General features: G+C 47.9%; 1 protein-coding gene across 1 annotated transcript in view; it reads right to left on the bottom strand.

The window, feature by feature from the left end:
* Nucleotides 1-26,504, bottom strand: part of ABCC1 (ATP binding cassette subfamily C member 1 (ABCC1 blood group)) — a 126,327-nt gene that overhangs the window by 61,469 nt on the left and 38,354 nt on the right. Inside the window, exons 3-9 of the mRNA XM_081132491.1 lie at nt 24,115-24,240; nt 19,252-19,389; nt 17,897-18,022; nt 7,264-7,325; nt 6,037-6,168; nt 1,245-1,475; nt 347-524 (exon numbers count right to left, since the gene is read on the bottom strand). Coding sequence (XP_080988617.1) covers nt 347-524; nt 1,245-1,475; nt 6,037-6,168; nt 7,264-7,325; nt 17,897-18,022; nt 19,252-19,389; nt 24,115-24,240 — 993 coding nt within the window. The remainder of the gene's footprint in view (nt 1-346; nt 525-1,244; nt 1,476-6,036; nt 6,169-7,263; nt 7,326-17,896; nt 18,023-19,251; nt 19,390-24,114; nt 24,241-26,504) is intronic.

The raw sequence follows: 26,504 nt of genomic DNA, 5'->3' as shown, positions 1-26,504 counted from the left end.
GGACCATCTGCTCAGTTCAAATGGAGAGTTAGTACAAGCTCAAACACAGACTATGGATAGCAGAGCAAGGATTTGAACTTGGATTTCCCCAAATCAAGTACCACGTAAGAAATTCCACTTCCCAGGGCTGACACGGCCCATGGATGACATGGACATCCTACAGGCTCACCCCTGAAATCAGCTTGGCTGAGGCCTAATGCAGAACTGTCAATCCTTCCCATCCACAGTCACTAAGGCCACCAGGAGCTACTGCTCCAGGAGCTAGGCTTGCAATCCCCGTGGTAGCCCCAAAGTGACCCAGTCAATGTCAAAGTCGGCCATGTGCCCACCTCCTGGCCTCACCCACCTTCCGGTAGACGGCACCAATGACGGCAGACTTGATCCTCATGCCGCTGACGAAGCAGATGTGGAAGTACTGGTGCAGCATAAGGGTCTGGAGGCAGGAGCTGACGAACAGGAGCACAGTGTAGAAGTAGCCATGCCAGCTCGGGGCCTCCTTGTCATTCACAAAGTTGATGAGCAATCTGCAGAGGAGCAAGGACAGAGCCCAGAATGACGTTCCCAAGATGCACACATGCAGGGAGAAGTCCTTCAGTTTCAGCGTTTTGACTTTCTCCAAAGGCAGGCGAGGTGAGCATTAGTGTTTGAATTTTATAGATGGAAAACCAACCCCGTGGTGGTGATCTGACTGGGCAGGCTGTCCAAACCGCTCATGCATGACAGGGTGCCTTAGGCTTCTTGCACTAACTGTACCATCACCCAAAGGTGACCAAAGAGAGAGCATAAGGGGACAGAGCAGAGAGGGTAAGAGAGCAAATGTGTTGGCCCCAAAGAGACACACAGAGAGAGGAAACAAAGAGACAATGAGAGAGAAATAGAGGGAGGGAAGGAGGGAGAGAGGTAAACACAGAGAAGAGGTGACCTTTCTGACTTTCTGGTCTGAGGTTGCACTTTTCATGTGATCTGGCCCTCTGTACTTCCCAAGACAATCATCTATCTTCCCCCTTTTGGCTTTAGGGGAGCATAGTAGGTTTTTGTTTCTTGCAATCAAAGTGGGCTTAATTAAGATGCTATTAATGGAAAGCACTAAGCAAAGCAGGTTATCAAAGAGACTGGGCTGTAAGCCCCCTGGAGCATGCCACATGACCCTGAAGTACCACCTGACCCTAGGGAGAGTTAGGAGCATCAAAAGGGGAAGGTCAAGAATGTGAAGGGTTGCCCAGCTGGGAAGAAAGAGGTCTTACTTCAAGATCTCTGGGCCAGTAAACATCATGAGGTCGTGCAGGGCCTTGAATACGAAGCTCATGAGAAAGTAGGGCCCGAAGGTCTTATAGAGCACCTTGAACAGGGATGGCTCCCGCTCCTTCTGCGGGGACCTGACAATCAGAGCCTCGGCCTCCTCATTCACATCCACCTTGGAGCTCGCTTTGGGCTTGGCAGGATCCTTGGAGGAGTACACGATCTTCACCGGCTGCCTGGAACACAAGGAAGGAGTGTGGAGCCATGTGGGGTCTGCCAGAGACTGAGCCCACTGACTACAGCAGAGGGCCAGAGGAGTCAACCTTTATGACCTTGGATTTGGCAGTGGATTCTTAGATATAACACCAAAAGCACAAGCAACAAAAGACAAAATAAATAAACTGAACTTCATCAACATAAAATACGATTGTGCTCCAAAAGACACTATCAAGAAAGAATCCTCACATAGTCTTTGAGAAGTAGATTTCATTAGGACCAAAAAAAGGAAGTGAAAAGACAACCATGGAATGGGAAAAAGAATTTGCAAATCAAAAGTCTGATAAAGAACTTGTAACTAGAGCACACAAGGATTTCTTCCAACTCACTAAAAAAAAAGACACCCCAATTTAAAACCCATTAGTTATCACAGAAATGCAAACCAAAACCACGGTGAAATATTACTTCACACCCACGAGGATGGCTATCATCAGAAAGTCAAATAATGAGTGTTTGCAAGGATGTGGAGAAATCAGAACCCTCACACATGCCCCTGTGAAGTCCTCTCTGCAGAAATGATACAGCGTCACTTGCAAGATTAGGTCGTAGGACACACTGTGGCTTTCACCTGTCATCTCTTAGGTCATTCACTCTGGGCAATGCCAACTGCCATGTTGTGAGGACACTCAATGAGCCCTCTGGAAAAGCCCCATGGTGAGATCTTGCCAGCAGTCAGCACTAACCTGCCAACCATGTGCAACTTGGGAGCAGATCCTATAGCCCTAATTGAGCCTTCAGAGGACAGTAGCCCTGGCTACCATGCTGACTGCAACTTCATGAGACCCTGAGCCAGAGCCACCCAGCTAGGCCACTCCTGGATCCCTGACCCAGATACTGAATGTACATTGTCATTTTCAGCTGCTTAGGTTTGGGGCTAATTTGGGGCTATGCAGCAGCAGATACACCCCCCCAGATCCCCTCTACCAAAATGTAGTGAAAGCAGCATCCTCAGAGGGCTAAACATGGACTCTAAGCCTCATCCTCACCCAACACTAACATTTACAACTTACAGAGTTCTTCTACAGCATGAGTTCACTGAATAGCGTTCGATTTCAGGAGACTCCTGCTTGTCACATCTATGCCACGTCTGCCTATCTGGACCATGTGCAACTCCCCTCTAGAGACCATAGCCTTCCACCCTGCCTTGGTCGTGTCCCCACTCCAAACTGTGGGCACTAGTCCAGGCTATCAAGTCCCTGTCTTTCTCCTCTGTGCTCCCTAACCCAGGAAAGAACCAGAAACGTGGGACTCATCCTTGACCCCCGCCTTCAAGCTCCCCACGTCCGATCAGGCCTGTGTCCTGTCTGCTCCACATCTGGGATGTGTGTAGTCATCGATTCACTCTTTCATTCTCCACAGCCTCCAACCCGTGCAAGTGACCACTGCCAGGACCTCCTTACTATTCCCCATTTCCTCCCATTCTTCTTTCCTTACAGCCAACTCCCTGTACAGCAGCCAAGGGGACCATCTTAAAAACTCATCATTCCCCTCCTCCAACTCCATCAACAGCTTCCCGCTGCACCCAGAGTAAAATCTAAATTGTGTGTGAAGCTGCACAACTTCCTGTGGCCGCTGTAACAAATTACCACTGACTAAGTGGCTTAAAACAACACAAACTTATCATCTCGTATTTCCACAGGTCAGAAATCTAAAGTGGGCCATAGGCTGTGCTCCTTCTGGAGGCTCTCGGGGAGAATCTGATTCCTTGCCTCTCCAGCTTCTAGAAACCGTCCTAGGCTCGAAACTCCTTCCTCGATCTTCAAAACCAGCAGCACAGCATCTTTTCTCTCCCCCTCTCTCTTTCTTTCTCTCTCTCTCTCTCTCTGACCTCCTGTTTCCCTCTTATAAGGACACATGATTATTTGGCCCAGGCACTGCACAACAGTCTCCCTATCTCAAAATCCTTCATTTAATCACATCTGCTAAGTCCCTTTGCCATGGGAGGTGACATGGTCACAGGTTCTGGGGATCGGGATGTGGACATCTTTGGGGAAGACGAACATTATTCCACGGGCCACAGAGGATTATTTGTTTTCCATGTTGTCCACGTAACCACGTAAGGTCCTTCCCTGCCTGCTTTACTGACTTTCCCTGAGGTCGGGTTTCTGGCTGGGTTTTGGTATTTGTTTCAGCACATATGCCTTCTTGGCAAGGAGGAGGGGCGGCGAGCAGAGAGGAAGGGAGTGGCTCAGCCCTCCCCTGTCCATTCTCTGCACCACTTCCCAAGCTGGGCCCTGGGCCTGCGTGGCCTGGCTAACCCAGGGCTGTTTTCCGTGGCTGGGAGACGGGTGCCAAAGGGCCAGGGAGGTTTCAGGCAGGCAGAGAGGAGGAGGGCTCAGAGCTTGGAGGAGGAGGTCAAGACGGTGGGAAGGATCAGCTAAGGCCTAGCCAGGAAAATAATATCCAGTGACAAGAGCCCTGTGAGGAAGGCGCTCTGGGAGGGGAAGGAGCCAGCAGGGTATCTGAATGGTCAGGCTGGGGGGGAATGGAAAGTTAAAGGGGGCTGGTCTGGGTCAGGAGAAAACTGCCCAGAACAGGGGAACAGAAACAGGTGAGGAAGCTGGAAACTGGGAAGAAAAAGGGACTTGCTGACTCAACTGGATTTCGATGTGGGCAGAGGTGCCCATTGGTTACTTGTCTGTAAATGAACTGAACATGTGCCCTGGGCCAAACACTGAGGAGAGTCCACCATCAAGGCACCTCCTGAGAGAAACAGATCTTCATAAGCCTATGGGAGCCAAGACCTACAAGATAAGGGAACAGGCCCAGTTGGGGAGGGAAAGGCGGCTCCAGGCAGAGGGAACAGCATGAGCAAGGCCTGGAACTAAGGATTTTGAAAAGAGGTGGGGCCCCTCTTCCAAGAAGCACAATAACCTTGAGGTAGCCAGAGCAGGGTGGAGAGAGAAGACTGGGAGGGGCCTGGACCAACCAAACAGCAGTGAGGAGCTACACATGGCTTTGTCTATCATTTGTTAAATAAGACCTTTCATCTTCTCCCAAAGGTAAAAGCTCACATTTAAAATGGTCTTAGTTTAATTAAAATTCCACATTTGTGGATAAAATTCCACATTTCTGAACATGGTCTTTGACCTATAATACCCAATATAACACAGAAGGGCAGCTCTGATCTATAATCATGGAGAAAGAATTTTACAAACTTAAGGCACATTTCCACCCTTCTTAGAGCTCACAAGGTACAGCAAAGGCTTTGGGAACCATAGATGGATGTGATTCCCCCCCCAACCCTTAATGAGCCCCTGGGAAAGTATAGCCCTGGCATGATTTTAAGTGTCACTTACAAATGCAAATGACTCAAGATGGTCTTCCTTATGATTTTGTGTGTGTTTTTTATATTGTTTTGTTTTTCGAGTGCTTTTTCTTCCTCAAAAACACAGGCTTCTCAAGGGGGGCTGTTCGGCAAATGCACATTCTCAGACTGTCCTAGGGACTGAGCCAGGGAACAGTCCCAAAGGAAGAAGATTCCAGCAGGCATCCATGTAGGTGAAAGGCTTGCCTAAAATTACCCAAGTCTAGAATCCAAGCCCATCTTCCGACATAAATCCATACACAGTGCGCATTTCCTTTTTTGCAAGTTTAAATATGCCTCAAAATTTTTTTTCAGGAATGCAGTGACTGTGCAAATTAGGAGAAGACTATATTTTGTTAGGAACTTTGCCAAGGGTTGGTGTTTGTGAGGGCGATGGTGAATCTGGCCAGGCTGCCACTGCCTGTTCCTCAGAAGGCCCAGGACACCCAGCAGCCCAGAGCCCACACAGGCTACCTTAGTCTCTGGCTACCTGAAGAGGCCTTATTCCAAGAGGCCACACCAAGAAATTCCTAGAACAGGACTCCTCTCACCCCCACCATGTCCGCAGGGGTTACAGGTGCTGGATCTGGCTCAGACCTCTGGGAACAGAGCAAGTGACCTATGTGCTAGTGTCCCAAGGGAGCAAACCCCCAAGCTGAGACACCCCCTTAAGGCAAAGGTGCTAATGGAGCCAGCACCCCACGGGAAGCCCACATTAGAGCCCAACAAGCCAGTTCTCGCCATGTTCTCCCAGGCAGCATGGAAGCGCTCAGCCTGGCGTGCACAGATCAATAAACACAACCTGTATGACATTACCTGCCCAGGGTTTTCACATGGCTTATGAGATGACAGGTAACTTATCACATGATGTTTATCTCCTTGAATTCTCAGAAAGCCCTCTGAGCGGAAAACAAAGGTCCCAGCACATTAATGACTTAGGCAGCCTCTGAGGCCAGACTCTGGTCTCTCCCGAGATCCACCTTCCCCAGGGCAGCCCCACGCGTTGTTATTGAACAGAACTCACCACGTGCCTCTGCCCCACGGGAGCCCCCTCTACCTTCTCACCACACTTGGGATCAGACCCTAACTTGCTCCCACGGCACGGAGACCCCCGCAAGTACTTCTCCTGCTTCATCTCCTCGGGTGGAAGAAGGAGGTGATCGCTGGTCCTAGAGTGTGTCTGGCTTTCCCCAGTGGCAAGAGGACTCACTTACTTTCTGGATTTGGCACATTCCTTCTTCCAGTTCTTCACTAAAACGGGCACAACTTGTTCTGACATGTCCTCCTTATTCAGGGACCAGAGGTCAGTGCTCTCCAGGGGGTGGCGGTAGCCCTGGACCATCAACCTGGGGCGGGAACACAAGGAGGGAGGCGATGAGAGTCGAGAGGAAGAGGAGAGCGGCCCTCACTGCACAAGCCCGCCACCACCACCACCGCCACCTCCCCGCCACGGCAGCCCCCGCAACCAAAGGCAGCTGAGCACTGGGACAATCCGAATATGGACATTTGCGGACATTGAATAATTACTGCTAAATTGTTAGGTCACCCAGGAAAAAATGGCCTCATTTTTTAGAGGGAATACTTAGGAGGGAAACATCAGGATATCTCCAATTTACTAAGGAAAACATTTTAAGGCTAGGATGGCAAAGCATTACCAACGGTTAAATCTGGGCAGTGAGTTTAGTGAGGTTTATTAGGCTAGTCTTTCTACACGTTTGAACATTTTCATTGTATAAAGTAAACCAAATATTTTCACTTGCTATTTTGAAATAATTTCACACTTACCAAAAAAATCACATGAATTGTACAAAGAATTCCTGTCTACCCTTCACCTCGTTCCCCATTGTTAATGTTCTGCCAGGTTTGCTGTATCATTTTCTATCTCTATAAACACACTTATGAGAACACATACAATGTTTGTAAAAACTTTATGAAGACAAGGAACAATGCTGATCAGGGGCGGAAAAAAGATTCAAAAAAATCCCCAGTAAGATGCTGACAATGTGGGGGGAGGGGAGGAATGTGGGGGGGAAAAAGGACCAGAAGGGAACTGTTGACTGTGGTTGCCTCTGGTGTTTTCTGTTGTTGATCTACCCATGTTTCTCTTACCCACATGTCCTATGGTGCATATATTATGTTTCTAGTGGTGAGGGGTTTGAAATAATGCCAGTAATAGTAATTATTCCTAATGTAAAAAAGTACCCAAATCCAAAACTAAGCCAAGAGCATGCAGTTTCTAACTGCTTGAGGCCAAACCGTCCAGAGGATCAAGTGCTTTACGGTTCATGGAACTCGAAGTTCATGCATGTGGAGACAATGTCAGTGTCTCTGAGACCCATGTCCAGGGCAGGCGCAGTCGGGACACAACTATGCCACACACACTCACCTCTCACACTGACTCCCCGCCCACCCTCACCCGGGGCAGGAGGGCCAGGCCTTACCCTGTGATCCACCAGAAGGTGATCCTGGAGAGGAAGGATGCTCCAGATTCTGGGCAAGGATTCTAGTGAAGGAAACACAGGGTGGGGAGGAAAAGGGAAATGAGTGATTCAACTTCTCGTCTATGACAGTACTTGGCAGGAAACAATCGGCTGACCATTCTTCCTCCCAAAGGACCAGCGGCCACTAATTTGCACCCAGAAAGAATGTCTCTCCTAAGCCCCAGTGGCCTTAAATAAACCCATGGCAGCTCCTCCAGTTTCACCCAGCAAATATTTCTGAATGTCTACTATGTGCAAAAACAGTACAGTGCGTTCTTATATCCCCTCAGCAACCCAATGAGTGTGGTATTACTGCCATCCCCGCTTCACTCCATGCATTCTTTCATTTGTTCATTCAACAAATATTTCTGAGCAGCTACTATGCACCTAGCACCATGTACACAAATCTCGAAAACAGATATAACCCACCCCCCTTTAGGAAGCCCATGATATACCAGGTGGTAGCAGTGATAACAACAACAGTAACAATAGCACCTGCTAACATTCTCTCCTAGCTAGCTCTATTCTGAGTGCTTTACACACATTATCTCATCCAATCCTCATGACCACCCAATGAGGAAGGTAAAAGCATCTACCTCATTTTATAGTACAAGAAACTGAGGAGCACAGGGGTGAGATGACTGGCCCAGGGTCCCAAGCGAGAAGTGACAGAAACAGGATGTGAGCTCCGGTCAGACTCCAGAGACAGATGTTAATAAATGATCCCGTGAACAAATTAAAACCACAACTATGATAGAGCTCATACCCCAAAGGTATGTCAATGGGATCACTGGTAACTTCCTGGGCTCACAGTAAAAGAGCTGGTAGGGGATGGGGGCTGATCTAGTAGAGGGAGGTCAGGGAAGGTGTTCCTGATGAAGATGCTCAAGCTGAGGTCTGAAGAGCGAGTACTGGACAACTAAGTAAAGGGGAGAGGCAAGGTGGTCCCAGCAGTGAGGAGGGTATGTGCAAAGGCCCGGTGGTACATGGGAGCATAACCTCCTCCAGGGACCAAGAGAGGGTCTGAGCAATCTATGCTGGAGGCTGTGCACAGTCTACACTGGAGGCCACATAAGGAATTTGGGTCTTCATCCTAAGGGCAACGGGAACTTGTGGACAGATTCTGAGCAAGCTCTCATAGAGCCTCCTTCCCAAAGGCACAAAGATGAGGTCCAGTTCAACAACATACAGACAAGGAAAGGGACAGCGCCTCTGGGATTGCACACTCGGGCCGGCTTTCAATGCTGAAACACTCAAGTCTAAATTCTGAAATACCAGCTTTAGTGAAGGGGTCACCATGCCATGATGAGCTCTTCAATTGAGGATAGTGCTCAAGGACCCAGCATTCTTCAGAGATGAATCATTGAGAGACCCCCTTGACCCAAGCGGTCTTCCCTCTAGGCTGCCCCAGAATCACCCAGGTGCCCAGGGTCCCAACCCACTTTTAGAAAATACCATACCTGGGCCCCACCACCCAGAAATTCTGATTAAACTGGTTTGAGATGGGACCAGGGCATCTTTGAGTCTTTGTTTTTAACTCCCAGAGTCTCCTTGGCAAGGTGGCTAGGCAGAAAATGTACAAGATAAGCCTAGAACACCTTGTAACACCGGGCGCCAAGGAAACTAAAGCCAAGCAAGATTGCTACAAGGCCCAGGAAGCAATAGGGAGTGGCTCCCGCTAGGCTAAAAAGGCACAATCTGAGCTGCAATAGACAGTGAATAGAATGGACTGAAACCCATCACATGTTTAAATACACAAGTTCATACTAACACTGAAAAAAAGAACCACCACCTCTTGGTGTCACTGATGAAAAGATGCTAGTGAACCAAGTCGTTCTGAAAACATAAAAGGGGCAGGAAACAAGCATTTTCCTGTCTTTCCTCAGTGACCTACACCAGAGAGGGACAAAGAGATGAGGGGATGTGTCTTTGCATAAGAATAGTCCAGCTAATAAATGAAGAAATGATATAAGGTATGAGAGTGTGCCATGTTGCAAGCACAATGGTGTAGAGAAATATTTCATGATATTAAAGAATTATTATAAATGTTTTTAGGTGAGATAATAGTTGTACTGTTTAAAATCCTCATCGTTCAGATACCATCACTGGGGCAAGCTGGGTGAAGGGTACATAGGAAGTCTACTATTTTTGCAACTTTTTGTGAGTCAAGTTATTTCAAATTAAAAAGTTATTAAAAATTTTAAATTCCTTATCTTTCAGAGATACATACTGAAATCTTTGCACAGGCGACTCAGGGTAAAGAGTCCACAGCAGTTCATTTTACCAGGCTGTCCACTTTTGCACACATGTGAAAGTCTCCATCAAGACAAGCTTCCCCAGTGATTCAAACATGACTCCTGGGCTGAGAACCACCAAGCTCCTCCACTCTAGAGCCACGAGGCCTGGAGAGGTTCCCAGCCCTGGCTGCCCCAGAATCACCCAGGTGCCCAGGGTCCCAAACCAGACCAACTAGATCTGTATCTCTGAGGGTGGGGCCTTGACATCAGTATATTTTTAATAAAGTCAGTCAGATGCAGTTAGACACAGACCTACACTCCAGACCAACCTAAGACAAAGCTCGAACTGTAGAGCCAGACAAACCTGGGTTCAAATCCCAGACCTGTCATTTGCTAGTTGAATAACCCTGGGCGAGTCCCTTTACCTCAAAGCCTGTTTTCACATCTAGAAAATGGGAGCGGTTAGTCCTACTGCTCAGCCTACCTTCCAGGACTACAGGGAGAGACAAATCAAATGAGGTCCATGGGACTGAGTAATAAGCTGGAATTCTTCCAACCTAAGGCAGCAATATTGTCCGTGGAAGAGGTGATGGTATTTGCTCTGTAGGCTGGGTTTTTTCCAGAATTGGGTGGGTTATTAGGGAATCACCAAGGCGTTTCAACTGTAGCCCAATTCCTAGCCATTGTGAAAAGCTAAGCAGTGCTGGCAAAAAAGGGGGCAGGGGTGGGGCAGACCTGGCAATGACTCGGTTATTTCTTGAGCAAATATTTAGAGAGGATCTGCCTATATGCCAGGAGGCAGCTAAGGGGTGGGGACAGAGCTAGAAAGGAGAGAGTGAGGTCCTCACCCCATAAAACGTTGGGACTCGGGGGGAAATGGACAGGAAGTAAACCAAGATGCAAATAAATATATAACTATAAATGATGAGAGCCGAAACAAGGGAAAAACACCCGGTGCCAGAGAGAGAAGGGGTGGGGAGCAGGGGTGGCTGGTGTGTGAGCCAACACAGAGCCAGGTAGTCAGAGGGTCTGAATCCCAGCTCTGCCACTTACTAGCTGTGGGCGCTTGGACATGGGATCTGGTGATGAGATTGAACGAGATAAAGCATGTAAAGTACTTAGAACAGTACCTGGCACAGAGTAAAAGCTCAAGAAATGGTATTAGTAGTGTTAGTAAAAGAGAAAATAGGGAAAACAATAGCAAAGACTTCCATTCCTACAGGCCCGTGACACACCCAGCCCCATACCAACAGATGCTTTATATCGGGGTCAGCAAACTACGGCCCATGGGTGGCCGCTGGGAAATAAAGTTGTATTGGGACACACTGATGCCCATTTATTTACAAATGTCCGTGCCACAAGCAGAGTTTCATAGTTTTGACAGAGACCATGTGGTCTGCAAAGCCTATGATATTTACTATCTGGCTCTGCAGAAAATGTTGGCTGACCCTGCTTACATCAGACCTCGTAACACTCCAGGACACAATGATTATTAAAGGTGAAACTAGAGCTCAAATGGTGGCCTCCTGCACCCAAACTCAGTCTTCCTTCAGTCTTGGCATCAGCATACAGTTGTTCAAGTTAGGCCTTGCACAAAGACGCCCAGCGGAAATGCACCAATGCCCACTGAACAAGACCGCCAGGTCCTGTGCCAGGGAGGGACACCATCAACTTCAAAGAAGCAGGGCCTGTCTCAAATTCATCCACCCAGGGGAGATGAGTCATCTTTTTCTAATTTGCACAGAGGCACAGTGCAAATAGCAGGAGTGTTAGGTATATACCCACAGGAGCCTCACAAACACCAATTGGGCAACTCCAGCTGTGGGTCAAAAAATGAAGCAGCCTGTGGACTGTACAACTGTGTACAAAGGAGACTGTAAGAAATCATGGCCCAGAGGAAAAACATTAATCCTTCCTCCGGCTGATAAAAATCCCAACTCCTGTGAGAAAAGTCACCCTGCAAATTCAATGAGGCCAGGCTATTACCACGAACATTCCAGTTTCTGATTTGTACACTCCAAGAGCTTTGTCAAATTCGTCTCCCCAGCTCTCCTTCCTCCAAGGGATCCAAACACAGATTTTCAGATTACTGGAAGTCACATCAGGCTGACACACAGTCCCCATCAGCAGCAAATACTGTTATCCACTTGGGAGCCACTTTCTGGAAGCCCCTATCCAAAAACAGACGACTAGAGTGCTTCAGTAGCCAAGAACTGATAATAAAATAATTTTTAAAAAGAAGAAGAAAAGGGCTAATGGAAAAGGATCCAGACAGCAGACCATTCAACCAAAACCAAGCAGAATGTTCTGGTGTAGTAATTCATTAAGCACAAAAGCAGAGCTGCCAACTTGGGGTTTGCGGCCTCTGAGGCTAAAATGGACCAACTCCTGACCCAGGACGGAGGTTTATTAACTGGTCCCCCATTCATTTAGAAATGAGAGTAATTCACACAAGCCCTGGCTGACGGCAGAAGGAAAGTCTGATTTATGCAAACAGAGCTGCGTTCTTTGGCATCGGCATCTGGCTCCGGGTGATCTGGCCAGAAACCATGTGGATTAAACCAATTTGATACAAGAGCCCCGGGCACTGGTTCTCTGAGAACTACTCACTCATTACCTCTCGCACATTGCAGTTTGGGGACCTTGTCCAGGTCCCCACAGTCTCTTTTCTGATTTAGACTCTGCCTTTAGTTTGCTTGTCTGGAGGTGACTCCCACTTTACATTTCCTAACCCCCCAGGAGTAAGGGACAAGTAAAACAGCAGGACAGCTCAGAGCAGGGGTTTTCGAATGTGGTGCCATCACCAGCATCCACAGTACCAGGGCATTTGCTGAAATGCGAATACTAGGGCCCCATCCATATCTACTGACTCAGAAGTTCTGGGTGTTGGGGCCCAGTGACCTGTGTTTTAACAAGCCCTCCAGGTGATGCCAGGCCCGCTGAGGTGTTCAAACCCAGCGAAAGGGCTCCCGGATGGAGCCTCGTGACTTAGGCAAGACACCACCACTCTGGCCCTCGGCATCCTCAACTGTAAAACGGGGGGAGGGTCATAATCCTGCCTTATTGGGTTGCTTCCAGGATTCAATAAATTAGTAAAGACAGCACATGGGTCTGCTATCATTATTACTGGTTGGGACCATTTAAATGTCCAACAATAAAAGTGATTTGTAACACTTCTGGTTTTTGTTGCGTCTCTTGCTTAGAACTGTGCAAATCACCTCCCTGCTCAGGACCACCGTTTCTACTGTAACACACGCCACGTGCACACTGCCCTTTTCCCAAGGCTTCATTCATTTTTTTCCTGGATTTTGATGCCTGAGTGCACATAGGATCACTGTCCAGCTCAACCCTCCACTCTACCTGCCTGGGCTCCTACAGTAGCTTCCTAGGTGCCACCAGCCTCTCCATGTGCCATGAGATCTCTTCCAGTCTTCTGCTGGAAGGATCCTCTGAACGTTCCCACCCAGGGTGTGTCACTCCCCCACTGAAAAACCTTGCATCAGGTAAAAATTCTAAGGCCTTATAGTGACATACTATTCTACCAATGATTTTTAATGCTTAGCTCCCTGGCCTGTCCTACCCAGCCAAATAGAATTCATGCAATTTCCAAACACATCACTGGACCTTTGCATGTGCTGGTTCCTCCACTTTCCTGTGGACCACTTTCCTGTCCACCCTCCAGCTCTCAATGTCATTGGCAAGGCCTCTCCTTTCTCTGACTCAGGCATTCACTCCCCTGAATGTTGGCCCTGGAGCCCCAGCACTTCCCTGCCTCAGAGCCCCACTGTCCATCCTGTAGCTGCTGATTTATTGGCCTGCTGCCCCTCCCCCACCTCTCCTCAAGAGCAGCAGTCCACGTCTGTTCATTTCTAGGTACTCAGAACCCAGCTTAGCCCCTGGCACAATGCTGAATTACTGAATGACCAGAGTATAAAGGAGAAAGGAATTACAAGTGGTGTTTATGATGCTTTCCTAAACAGTCCAAGCTCAGCAGTTGCCTCTAGGATGTGAGGAGTAGAGACTAACCATGGAGGGGAAGGAGGGAATTTTCTGGGGTCCTGGTAATGTTCTCTATCTTGAGAGAGGCTCAGATTATTCATTTATCAAAAACTCATTGAATGGTAATAAGATTCAGCAATGTCACTGTATGTAAATTTTATTTTAAGGAAACAAAACTATAAACAGATACTGAACTCTAGCTAATGATTTGAGCAGTGAAGTGTTTGGGTGAAGGACCCTAATGTATTTCAAAGGAAGTTTCAGATATCAAAAAAATTAATGGGTTGGCTGGCTGGCTGGCTAACTACGTGATAAAACAAGGTTAGCAAAAAGTTAATTATGGAATCTAGTTGGTGGGTAGATGAGTTGTCCCTGTGCCAGCCTTTTAACTTCTCTGTAGGTATGAAATGTTCATCGTAGAATTCGTTGGGGAAGGAATGTTTCAAGTTTATGCACCGGGCTAAATATATCTCTTCCTCCAAATGAGCTAAGAGGTTCTTAGTTAGGGTGCACCAGTGCATCCAACTGTGCCCCTGGGATCTTATTAAATGAGACTTAGCCAGCAGGACTCAGGAGGCCTGAGACGCTGCATTTCCAGTGAGCACCTGAGGACACCAATGCTGCTGGTCCGAGGACCCCACTTTGAGAAGTGAGGGTCTACCTCGTGACCACATATGACCATGATGTCCCCTTCTGCAAATGGAAACCGCCTCCCTCAACCCTAAGCAGTAGCTTCAGGGCCAGCAAGATAAAAGGAGCAGAGGCCAGGGACAGGCAGGAGCCTGGTCAGCCACGCTCAGCTGCCTGGAGGACAGAAGCAGCCCTGCCAAGAGACCAGGGCCAGAATAGACATCTGAGTCATGCAAGGGGCAGGCAGGCTGGGTGACTCAGCAGAAGAGAGCCTGGGGAAGCCAAGTGCTGCCAGTTCTTACCCAGACCCTGCCTGACCCCGGTCAGCTCCAGGCTTGGCTGACCGCTTTCTCTAAGGACAGGCGACAGTGACTGCTGCCATGAGGACAGGAGAGAGGAAAGGGTTGGACTCTCCCATTTTTCAGGCTCTGCTGTAATACCAGCTCTGAGGGTGTCAGGGAGATAGGCATAAAAGGTACCTAAGAGTGTCCCCCCTTCTCAGACCTGGGGCAGGGAGGAGGGTGAGGTCAGCATCAAGTGGAGCCCCAACCCTTTTTCAAGACGAGGCCACTGAGGTCCTGAAAGGAGGGGCAATTGACCCAAAGTCCCAAATCTAAAAGTCATGTGACCTGTTTCCCTGCCTTCAACTCAATTGTGGTTCCATCGTTATTTGTCTGCTGACCTGCTTATCAGCTATCTCCCAGCAAGACCAGAAGCTTCCTGAGGACACGCAGCAGACAGCATTTTCCAAAGATGGACAGACATTACCTGCCATTCCACGTGCTGGTCCCACAATGAGATCTGGCCACTTCCCCATCTAGAGATGGGTCTGTGTCCCCCCACCTTGCTCACAGGCAGACTTCTGTGATTGCCTCAATCTAGACAGCAGAGCAGTAGTGACACTGTGTGACTCTGGGACTGGGTCATATAAGGTGACACAGCTTCTACCTGGCTCCCTCTCTTGGAATACTCACAGCTACCATGCTGTGAGAAAGTCCAGGCCACTTGGGGAAGACAACATGGAGCGGTCACACCCAGCCGAGGCTCCAGCCATGGGGCCGAGTTTACCACCAGACATGTGAGGAGGAAGCCAAACTCAAGCCCCTGCAACCGTAGGACAGTCCCCAAGTGAGATCCACCAAGCTGAGCCCAGTTAACACCCATGACTACAAGACATAATAAACTATTGTTGTTAACTGCAACAGATAACTGTAGCAGGGCACAAACTGTATCTATTTCACACACTGTTGTGGCCCCAGAACTAAGCACCATATACAACACGTGATTAATAAATGTCTGTTGACGGGATAAAGGGACCCGGGTGGGATTTAAACCCAGGGTCTGCCCAACTCCAAAATGAAGCTTCTCTCCCATCATACATGCTGCTTCCACTGTTAGATTTAGGGTATCAGTTAAGGTCTAATGGCCTACTTCTCTGAGCTTCACTTCCTAAACCAGAAAGACAATGACTAGGGAGAAAAGTCGGGGTGTCCTGGCCCCCCATGATATAGCCTCCAGCTGCTAAAGCTGAGCACAATAGGCCACCCCAGGGCAGCAGGTTAGGTCCCAGGCCCAGGCTGCTGGGAACACAGAAAAAATAATGGGAGGAAGTCAGCTCTATGAGCCACCTTCCTGCACATATGTCAGGAAGAAAGTGAAAGGAACTTGATCCAAATCCCCAAAGGTGACCAAAAACCTGAAATTCCCTCCTGCATAAAGCACCTCAGATGGTCCACTGTGAGAGGGCTGCTTCTCAGGCCCCAGAGGCACCCTGAAAGGTTAGGTGATGCCCATGCCAACGCTTCAGCCCCACCTGGGCTCAGTCACCCTCAGGGGAACCCAAAGTCTATAGCCACTCAGGGGCGTGTGGCTTGTCCAGTGCAATTCACAGCTCCACAGAAAACCCCGACAATTAACAATTTTTCCTGATTGGGATACTCCACTGCCACACGTACACACACAAACACTGAGGACCAGCAGACACAACAGCCATGGACATCTGAGCCCTGCCTTTGTGCCAGGCATGGGCTGGGATCCAATGGGTGCTATAGGCATGGTTGCTGCCTCTGTGAACCTTATACACACTCCAACTCACATGCACAAGAACACACTAACACATACATACACAAACACTCCAACACAAATCTACATACAAAACATGAACATAAAAGCAAAAATGTACACACATATGCAAACATGCATACACACACACATATACATACACACACGCGCGCGCACAAACATATTTGCATAAACACACAATTTGTTCATTTCTCCAACCAGTTCCTCCTTGAGAAGGGAAATCCAAGAGTGGGGCCTCTCAGGATGCTGCTGCTGCCCCATAAGTCCCTTCATCACTGGCAAAGGCAGCTCAGCCCTTTGCTGAGGTTCAGGTGACACCCAACAGAAACATAGCAGCTGAAAGCTGCTCCTGCTGCAATTTCATCTGCTAACAACTAACCATGAACAAAGCATTGAATAAATGCTCCAAAGGCTTCCTGTCCCTCTCAGAATAAAATCCACACAGCTCATCTGGCCTACAGACAATTGTCCCTACCTCTCAGATGCCACCCTCAGCCCTCTCCTGTCTCTGCTGCTCCAGCCACACTGGCCTCTCCTGCTGTGCCCTCGACATTCCATAGCAGCTCCTGCCCCAGGGCCTTTGCACTTGCCACCACTCTGTCTGGAAAGCTCTTTCTCTGGGTATTTGCCAGGTTGGCCACCTGCTTCTTTAGGTCTCTGCTCCAATGCAGTTTCCTGAGGGAGGCCTTCCATGATCACTTCCCAAAAACTGCACAGACCCCCAACCATGATCTCCATTTCCTTTCCTGCTTTCTTCTACTTAGCATTTACCACCACCTGACAGATACATGGGTCCTGGGTTACTGTTTGTAACCTCAAGTGGACAAGAACTCTACTTTATTCACGCTATAGTCCTGTGCCCAGATCAAGGCCCGGCAGTCAGCACTGGCTGGAAGAGGGGAAGGAAGAAAGGGAAGGAGAGGAGGGAGAGAGAGGAAGAAGGAAGAGAGGAGAGAGGGAGGAGGAGGGAAGGAAGGGCAGGGAGAAAGAAGAGAGGCAAGGGTGACAAATGACAATGTTCCCTTTTATTCTCCCAGCAGGAAGAGTGGCCATCTCCACCTACACAATGATTTCTTTCTGCACATAAAGGATTTCCCTCAAGCTGACAAGACAGACCCAGGGTCTCAAATTCAAATCCCTCAGGGGCAGGCATGTACCTAGATGAAAGTGACACTGTACAATGCAATAGGGAATGGTAGGGACTGTGGTAAACTAGGGCAACACTCCTCAGTTCTGGCCAACTGCTGCCATGTGGGCTAATGACCCTGACCCTGCCTGAACTTCTCATTTTTTCTAGAAAATCTGGACACTTAGAATTTGTGAAACTTCCTGATTTTTAAATGTTTGCTCACATGTTGTAAAATCGCTATGCCAACCAAATGAGAAAACCTACAGGCCTGCAAGACACAGCAATTTACAACTAGAAACCTAAGGAGATTCCCTCCTTAGGCTCCCCCACCCCAGTGATGCCTACAGCTCAACTTTGCCACGTCAAGTGGGGAGGACGATATAATCTGTCTCCAGGCATTTGGGGAAGGTGGAATGAGACCCCAAATATATGACACCGGCTCAGAAACAGTGTCCAATCGCAACTTCCCGGCACTGTACAAGGTTCATTTCTCAAACACATTCGTGATCGTACTTACGGGGTCATTGATGGTTTCAGAGAATAGGGGTGAGCGGTCTGAGAAACAGGACAAGATGAGCTGAATCAGCACGAGAGAGAAGTAAATGTAGAAAGTGACATCACGAAACACATCGACTTCGGCGTCCTAAATATGAGGGCAGCAGGAGGGAGAAAAATCACTTTCTGGAAGTAGTTTGCAAAGGCTGAGGGAGCAGGCTGCAGAAGGCCCACGCCCTCAGCATGCAGGCCCCCAGCAAGTTTGCCGGCCCCATCCCACCCCCCTTGCAAGTTAACCCAAGAGAGGCAGTTCCATCACAGTGTGGTCCACACCGCCTGGGGGGGCGTCCCCGATGGTGGGAGGAGGCCTGGCCTTGGGAGTGAAGCAGATCCTGCCTCTGCTTGCACTGGCTGTGGAACTTCGTCAGCTTACTTAAAACTTCCCTGTGCCTCGGTGTCCCCATCTATAAACAGACCCATGGTTCTCAACCAGGGGTGATTTTTACATCCCAGGGAACACTTGGCAATGTGTGGAGACATTTCTGTTTGTACCATAACTTGGGAGGGTGCAACTGACACCCAGTGAGTGGAAGCCAGGGATGCCCCTAACATCCGACAGAGTATAGGACAGCCCCTGACAACAAAGACATCTCTGGCCCAAATGTCAATTAGCGCTGAGGCTGAGAAACCTGGCAGAGTAATTGTGAGAAGTCAAAGATTATTCATGAAAAGAACTTGGTCCTCCGCCTGGCACTTTGAAAACACGAATTCAATAATTGTCAGCTGCTGTCACTATTAAAGACTGTACTGTACACAGCAGGTGCTCAATAAATGTCCCATTTCTTTTCCTTCCTTTGCCTGACGCCAGTTCCTGATTAGCTGGGAAACAGCAGGGAACAACATGAGTCTCAAAGCACACACCTCAGAATCCTAGCAGTGGCATATGGCAGCCAACGTGAACCACTTCTCAGCCAAACTAGAGGCTGATGACACTAAGGTAACGTGAGGACAACCTAGGGCCTCCTGGGGGAGCAGCCACTCTGCAAACACTGCTCCCCACCCAGCTCCATTCCAGATTGAAGACATCTGTTTACTGCTGACAGAGGCCACAGGGTGGTGTGCATCAGCCCGCAGCTCCTGCCCCTGGAGGACCCACATGGGCTCCTCAGAGGTACACAGACAAGTGAGGCCGTGAGGAAAGAAGGTTCTAGAACAAAGGCTGGATGAGGTAGGGAAATCCCCTGGGAAAAAGCCGAGCCCAGGTGGTACCCATTTCCTTGCTCCCATGGCAACCCGTGCTTTCCACACAACCCAAAAGGAGCAGGTATCTCTCCCAAGGGCTGCCGCAGGAAGACGCACAGTGAGGCCACCACTTACCTCTTTTAAGGCAGTCATGATTTTGGATCTCAAGATGACAAGGGCACACAGTAGGGCTACAAGCCAGAATATGAGCATGATCCCTGAGGACTGGATTCCCTTCCTTCTCTCGAGCTGAATTAAGAAGGTAGCAAGCAGCTAGAAGAGAGAAGCACACAAGAGATGTCAGGAGAAGGCCAGGGCCCAAAGCCCCCGTGGTCCTCAAGGCCCCCACAGTGAGGGTTCTAGCAGACATTAGGCCTGGGGTAGGGCTGCCCTTAGCCCAGTGGTACAAGAATAGCCTGGGGAGGACTTGGCTCCAGTCCCAGCTCAGCTCTCACCCTGCTGGGTGAACCTGAGCAAGTTACCAAGCCTCTCTGAGCCTCCACTGCCTCATCTGCAAAATGGAGTTGATAACAGCTTGAGATCACACATAGATCTGGGATAGGAGGTGAAAGTTCAGTGCAGAACAGAAATGGGCACACTTTTTCTTAAAAGACCAGACAGTAAATACTGTAGGTTTTATGGGCCATAGAGTTTGTCACAACTACTCAACATTGCTATTGCAGTATGGAAGCAGCCCTAGATGATACAAGAATGAATGGGCATGGCTGTGTGCCAATAAAACTTTATTTACAAAAGCAAACCGCAGGCCCACCCTTGATTTAGAACTGGAAAGACCTGTGTTCAAATTCTCCTTTGGGCGACAGTGATAACTGTTCTTTCTGGAGCACCTGCTACCTTGAAGCATTCGCACTAACTCAGTGCCTCCTGCTACACTGAGAGCAGGAACCTCAGTTTGCATTCGAGCATCTTGTATTCCAGGATTTTCTTTAGAACCATGGTGGCGGGGGATGGGGATTTTTATTTCATTCCTGATACCTGGGGCTACTACTTCCATTTTACAGGTGACTTAATGATCAGGGAGAGAAAATAAAAAATAAAATTGCTTTTCCTTGCAAAAAGGACTCATGGCCCTCCCCCAGAATGGCACAGTCACCCTCTTGAGGCAGATCCCCAAGGCCAGTCATGGTCACAAGCCAACTCCTTATGATCTATAGGTCACCCACAGTCCCTCCCCTCATAACCCAGCTGCCGGAACCAGAAACACATCTGCCTGTCTGTCCTCCTCGGTTCCCCCATCTCCTTCACTCCCCACATCTAATCCCTCAAAAACACACATTGGCTCCGCTACTAAGGCCAATCCTCAGTTTACCTGCTGCTCACCCTGATCCATCCTTCATCCCCCCTTGCCAGGTGACCCCATTGCCCACCCCCCACTGACCACCCAGCTTCCACTCCTGCGCAACAATCGGCTCTCCACTTGGAGGCTATAGTCAGCTTTTAAATGTGCAAAGCCAGGCTTATCACATCCTTGCTGCAAACCTTTGTCTTTAGGATGGGGGTTTAACCTGGGTTCCAAGGACAGGCTGTGGATAGAACTTGAGAGTCTGTGAACTTGGATGGGAAACAATTACAGCTTTGGCTTCCCACATTGGCATCACCATTTGTTAGTGGAGGCAATAAACCACAACGGCATTAGCAGTACCCAGGACTCTGTCACCATTAGAAATCGTATCTGAGCCCAGTCGGGCGTGGCTCAGCGGTTGAGCGTCGACCTAGGATCCAGGCGATCGGGGTTCGATTCCTGGTCAGGGCACATGCCCGGTTGCAGGCTCGATCAATGACTCTCTCCTCATTGATGTTTCTCTCTCTCTCTCCCTCTCCTTTCCTCTCTCTGAAATCAATAAAGATATATTTAAAAAAAAGAAAAAAAAGAAATCGTATCTGAAAATATATAGCTGAAGATGTCCCAATTATCTCGTATGGTCCTTGCTATTTGGAAGTTAAGAAGCATCACACCTGCTGCTAGATCTGGGTTTGACGTTAATAGAGAACCACATATTTTTTACTTTGCTTTTTAATCTTTTGATAACTATATTTAAGTATAATTGGTTTCCCAGTCCAAATGCCCTGCAATAAAGGAATGGATTAAAAAAATGGGTGGTACCTGGCTAGGCGTGGCTCAGCGGTTGAGCATCGACCTAGGATCCAGGAGATCGAGGTTCGATTTCCAGTCAGGGCACATGCCCAGGCTGTGGGCTCGATCCCCAGTGGGGATGTGCAGGAGGCAGCTGATCAATGACTCTCTCATCATTGATGTTTCTGTCTATCTCTCTCCCCCTCCCTTCCTCTCTCCCTCTGAAATCAATAAAGATATATTTTTTTAAAAAAATGGGTGGTGAAACCATATAATCAAATACACTCAGCAATTAAAAAAAATAAACCAAAAAACTTAGGATACACTCCACACAGTTGAACCTCAGGTGCTATGAATTCAGACTCACACTGCTCCAGCCTGCATGGTTCCATTCATGTGACATTCTGGAAAAGGCAAAGTGACAGGGACAGATAACACGGGCGTGGTTCCCAGGGAAGGGGCTGAGGCAGAGGCTGACTACAAAGCAGCAGCACGAGAGAACTTTTGGGGGTGATGGAACTGCTCTATATATTGTGGACTTGGCAGTTGCAAGACAGTATATGTTTATCAACAAAACCCCAAGTAAAAATATAAATGTACATCACAAAATCTTCGTGTGTGTGTGTGCGTGTGCGCGAGCACCTGTGATTGGTCTCCTTGGTAATCCTATGTATTTTATTTTAAGAACATTATTCTGGGGAGAGCAGACTGGCCAAGGAGAAAGGGGTCCATGGCACAAACGTTTTAGAACCCAGCACTGGGAGTGAGAAATAAAACCAAACTGACTTATCCTGAAACAAGGTCCCACAGGGTCAGGCCTCTGCCATCTCAGCTCCCCTCCTCTTCCTCAGCCTCTCCGCCCCAGCCACACAGACCAACTCTCAATTTCCCCCTCCGACCCAAGGACTTCTGCAAGCGCTATTCTCACCAGTGGTGGTCCTCTGCCCACAGCCGCTTCAACTTTTTAACATCCTGCTGATCCTTCAGGCCTCAGCTCTGTCATCCCTTCCTCCCTACCCTCCAGACCAAACCAAGTTCACTGAACCTCACTCTCACGGCAATCTGCACACAAGTAAATATTTTGTGCCTTTTTTGGGAATCATCTGTTGAATGTCTGTTTGCTCAGCTGGACTGTACACTCTGTGAGGATAGGAACTGTGTCAGGTTTATCTTCAACTCCTGGCACACATTAGGAATAAAAAATATTTGCTGACTGCCTCATGTCCCATATTCCCAGTGCCTGCATATTCCGGTCCCCAGGTGTGTGGGAGAATGTTCCTGCAACTGGAACAGCACGGCTGGTCCTTCACTCTGTCATGGAGCCCTGAGGAGAAAGACTAAGGATCTCACAGGCCAGCTCACCTCTTGGCCAGCCCGGCTCAGAGCCCCAGGAGGTATAAAGCCTGGTGAACCTCAGCCCATCACACCTGTGTCCCCAGCACCACAGACAAAGGCATGAATGAAGAATTAAAAGGCCGGGAACAGGGAAAGTTAAGGGAATATGAGCTACTCCAGCCCAAACTAGTCCACCTTGACACTCCCATGCCAAAATGTAAGCCTAAGACCTCCAGGCCAGCAAAGCAAAGTCCTTTATCTCCCATTCCCTCAATACATTTAGGGAGTGCTTATTGCATGTCACGTGCAGTGCCAGGCTCTGAGGACACAGAAGCCAGCTGAGCCCTGCACAAGAGCCAGGTATTAGCAAAGAGCCCCACAAACACAGTGGGACAGACACAGGAGCCAGAGAGCCTGCGTGTGAAGTCGGCTCTGCTGCTTACGGGCTGTGACCTTGGGCCAGTTGCAACTCTTTCCTGTGCCTCAACTTGCTTATCCACAAAATAGGGCTAATGAGTGAACATACTTAAATGAATTACTATGCAAAGGGATTAGGACAGTGCCTGGCACAGGGCACACACGGGTCACCTGTGCTATAAAGATTCATGACCCTTCACAATTTGCCTCCAACTTGCCTTTTTTGACCCACCTTCTGTCACATCCACCATCTATGCCCTGAACCCCCATTCCGCCTTCTTGCTTCAGGAAAGGCTCATCGTCCCCCCAAGGTATCCCCTTTTGGCCTCCAACCCTCCCTTGGACATGCTGTTCTCCCTGCTCAAAATATCCTGCCCCAAACTTGCTCCCTCCTCATTCTACAACACTCAAGGGCCATGCTTGCCGCGGACCTTCCAGGCTTCTTAGACGACCCAAGGACCATGATACCTTGTAGGAATGGCCCTTCATTCAGAGCGAGTCACTGTGGAATGCAAGAGCTAAAGGCATGGCCTCGGAACGATCACCCCTCGTTTGACCAGGTATTAACTGACCTTTAGCAGGGCACATAACCTCTCTGTGCCTTAATCTCCTCACCTTCAAATGGAGACAAAGTGGTACCTATCTCACAGGGTTGTTCTGAAAATTAGACATAAAAAAGCAGTGATAAAGCAGTTCCCCTGTCTGGATCTCCCACTAAATGAGGGACCCCCATGGGGCAGGGTGGTTTCTCATTCAGTTTTGCATCCCACTCCTTGGGCCAGAGCTTAAAAACTCAAGAGGCCATTAGGTCCCAGGCAATGACTCTAAGTGACTAAGCTAGTCAGAACAAGAACAGAAAATATCAAGTGCAATGCAGGATAGCACCTGTACTCAGCCTCAGGGGCAGGGAGGGCAAAAGGCACAGTGGGGACTGTGACAAACTAGACCCTGCATGCCCCATTTAAAGGCTGCAGTCACCTCTCAGCTCCAGCTGATTGCTGCCCTAGAAGACTATGAGTCCAGTGTTACAAGACCTTTGAGTTTTCCTAGAGAAGCAAGATTTCTGGAGTTTTACAGTGAGATCTCATCTCTAAATGCCAGCCACTGCTTTTGGTTCCACAGTGCCTGGCAGATAGCCAGCTCCTACTTACCATGGTGATGCCCAAGAAGGTCGGGCTGACCAGAAATATCGGGGCTGGAAACTTGCCCCAACTTCTTTCCCAGAAAGAGTAGAAGAGGTCTGCCCAGCAGACAATCCACAGCAAAAACCCCAAGGCCTGAAAAAGAAGAACACACGTCTTACAAAGGATAGCACTGGAACTTCCCCAGCTCAGCCTCAGGGGAGCCGCCAACCTCTACATTACCAGCTGTGGTCCTTGAACACAGCACATATCCTCTGGAACATACACAAGTTCTAAGCAGGGTGAGAAGCTACCGGAAAGGAAACAGGCAAGAAACAAACTGAAAAATACATACTATAATGCCAGAAAGTAATAAATGATATGAGAAAAAATAAAACAGGTAAGGGGAGGCCTCTCTGATCAGATGACATCTGAGTAAAGAGCCAAAAGTGAATAATTAAAGGAAAGAATTAGTCAGGCAGAGGGAACAGCCAGTGCAAAGGCACTGGGGTAGGAACATGCTCGATGGGTTTATGGCTACTATGGAAAGAGCAATGGGCATGGTACGAAATGGTTGAAGAAGATCCTGGAGCCAGATCAAGCTGGGCTACTGTGAGAACCTCTGGATTTTACTCCCTGTGGTGAGTAGTAACCAGAAGGTTTTCGAACAAGGCCAGAACAAGATCTGATTCACATTTTAAAGGCAGGTATTTTTCCCCAGAAGTACAAAGTGCTCCCAGAGGTCAAAGAAGAAGACATTAGATCTAGTTCATGTTAGGGAAATAGCATTTTGAGATAGGCTTGAACTGTAGTATGAACGAGACAGATTTGAATGGCAATATAGGCAAAGGGACAGCATCAGTAAAATCATCCAAGTTTTCCTGTTTACCGAGGGTTTATGGAAATAAGTCTTGGGAAATGTGGCTGTAAAATATTACTGAGAGGTATAATTATAAAATTTAAATGACCTCCTGAGAATTTTATTGCATGCCACTCTATGTCACAGGTGCCAGCCTTTCTGACTCCTAGGTAATTTGCCCTACATACTAGCCCTTCTACTTGAGGTTCAAATTAGTGCCTCAGAATTGTCTGTCGTGTTTCATTTTTTACGCATAGATTGGGAACACTTGAAAACTCATAAATCCTCAGATGCCCGAGTCTTCTCTAGTGTCAGTAAGTGTTTAGCAGAAACTAACTCCATAATGAATGGGATTCATTCCACACAGGCTATGTTCAAGCACACTTAACAAGCTGCCTATTCCAAAAATGTCTTCTTAAAATGTCAAAATTTGGATGAAGTTTTTGCTTGTTTTGATATATTTATTTGCTACATCAACCATGGCTTCAGAATTTACCTTTTGAACAAGCTGATTTCAGAATCTGTGAAATGAATTAAGAATCTTGTGTATCAAATTCAGATGGGTATGGCTCAACTGGTCCCATGCACTGAAAGGCTGTGGGTTCAATTGCCGGTCAGAACACATACCCAGGTTGTGAGTTTGATCCCTGGTCTGGATATGTGCGGCAGGTAGCCGACTGATGTTTCTCTCTTACATCAATGTTTCTCTCTCTCCCTCTCCCTTCCTCTCTCTCTAAAACAAAAATCAATAAAAATATATATTTTTTTTAATTCAGACATGTGAGAATAACATGTTCATAGAGCATAGGTCTTTCAAAGATTACTGAGATACATGCTAAGTCGGCGGGAAAAAGTGGAATGAGAAACATGATATATAAATGCTCTAATGTGTCTTCCTCTCAGAACGCTTATTCTTATAAGAGGACAAATAGTAGCTGTGGAATGGGGAAACTAAACGCCATTTGGACCAAATGATCAAAATTAACCCTATCACGAAGCTGGTTACCACGGAGCCCCAGGTGTAACAGTCTGAGGACATGATGTCCCTCTAGTAGTTTTCCAGCTAGACAGGCATCACCTGAACATAATCATGAGGAAACATTATACAAGCCCGAGTTGAGGGCTCACTCTAAAACAAATGGCCCACATTCTTCAACTATGTCAATGTCATAAAACACTGAGAAAGGAGATGAGATCTTCCAGATTAAAGAAAACTAGAGACAACACGATTCAATGCAACACATGACCCTGGACTGGATTCTGAAGTGGGGAGAAAAATGCTCAAAAGAACAGTATTAGGACAACTAGCAAAACTGAAATATAGACAGATTTTATTTAAAAAAAAAAAAAAAAAAAAAAAGTGGCCATGTTAAATTTCCTGAATTTAATTATTATACTGTGGTTACAAAAGATAATATACATGCTTCAAGAAAAGATACACTGAAGAATTAAGGGGTAAAGTGGCACGGTGGCTGCTACCTATTCTCAAATGATTCAGAAAAACAAAGAATGTGTGTATATGGTGAGAGCAAAAGCAAATGATAAAACAAGCATGACAAAA

This window comes from Miniopterus schreibersii (assembly GCF_964146895.1).
Source record: "Miniopterus schreibersii genome assembly, chromosome: 3".
In the NCBI taxonomy this organism is placed as follows: Eukaryota; Metazoa; Chordata; class Mammalia; order Chiroptera; family Miniopteridae; genus Miniopterus; species Miniopterus schreibersii.
The sequence above is the reverse complement of the archived record's forward strand: the minus strand, read 5'-3'. Positions and strand labels throughout refer to the sequence as shown.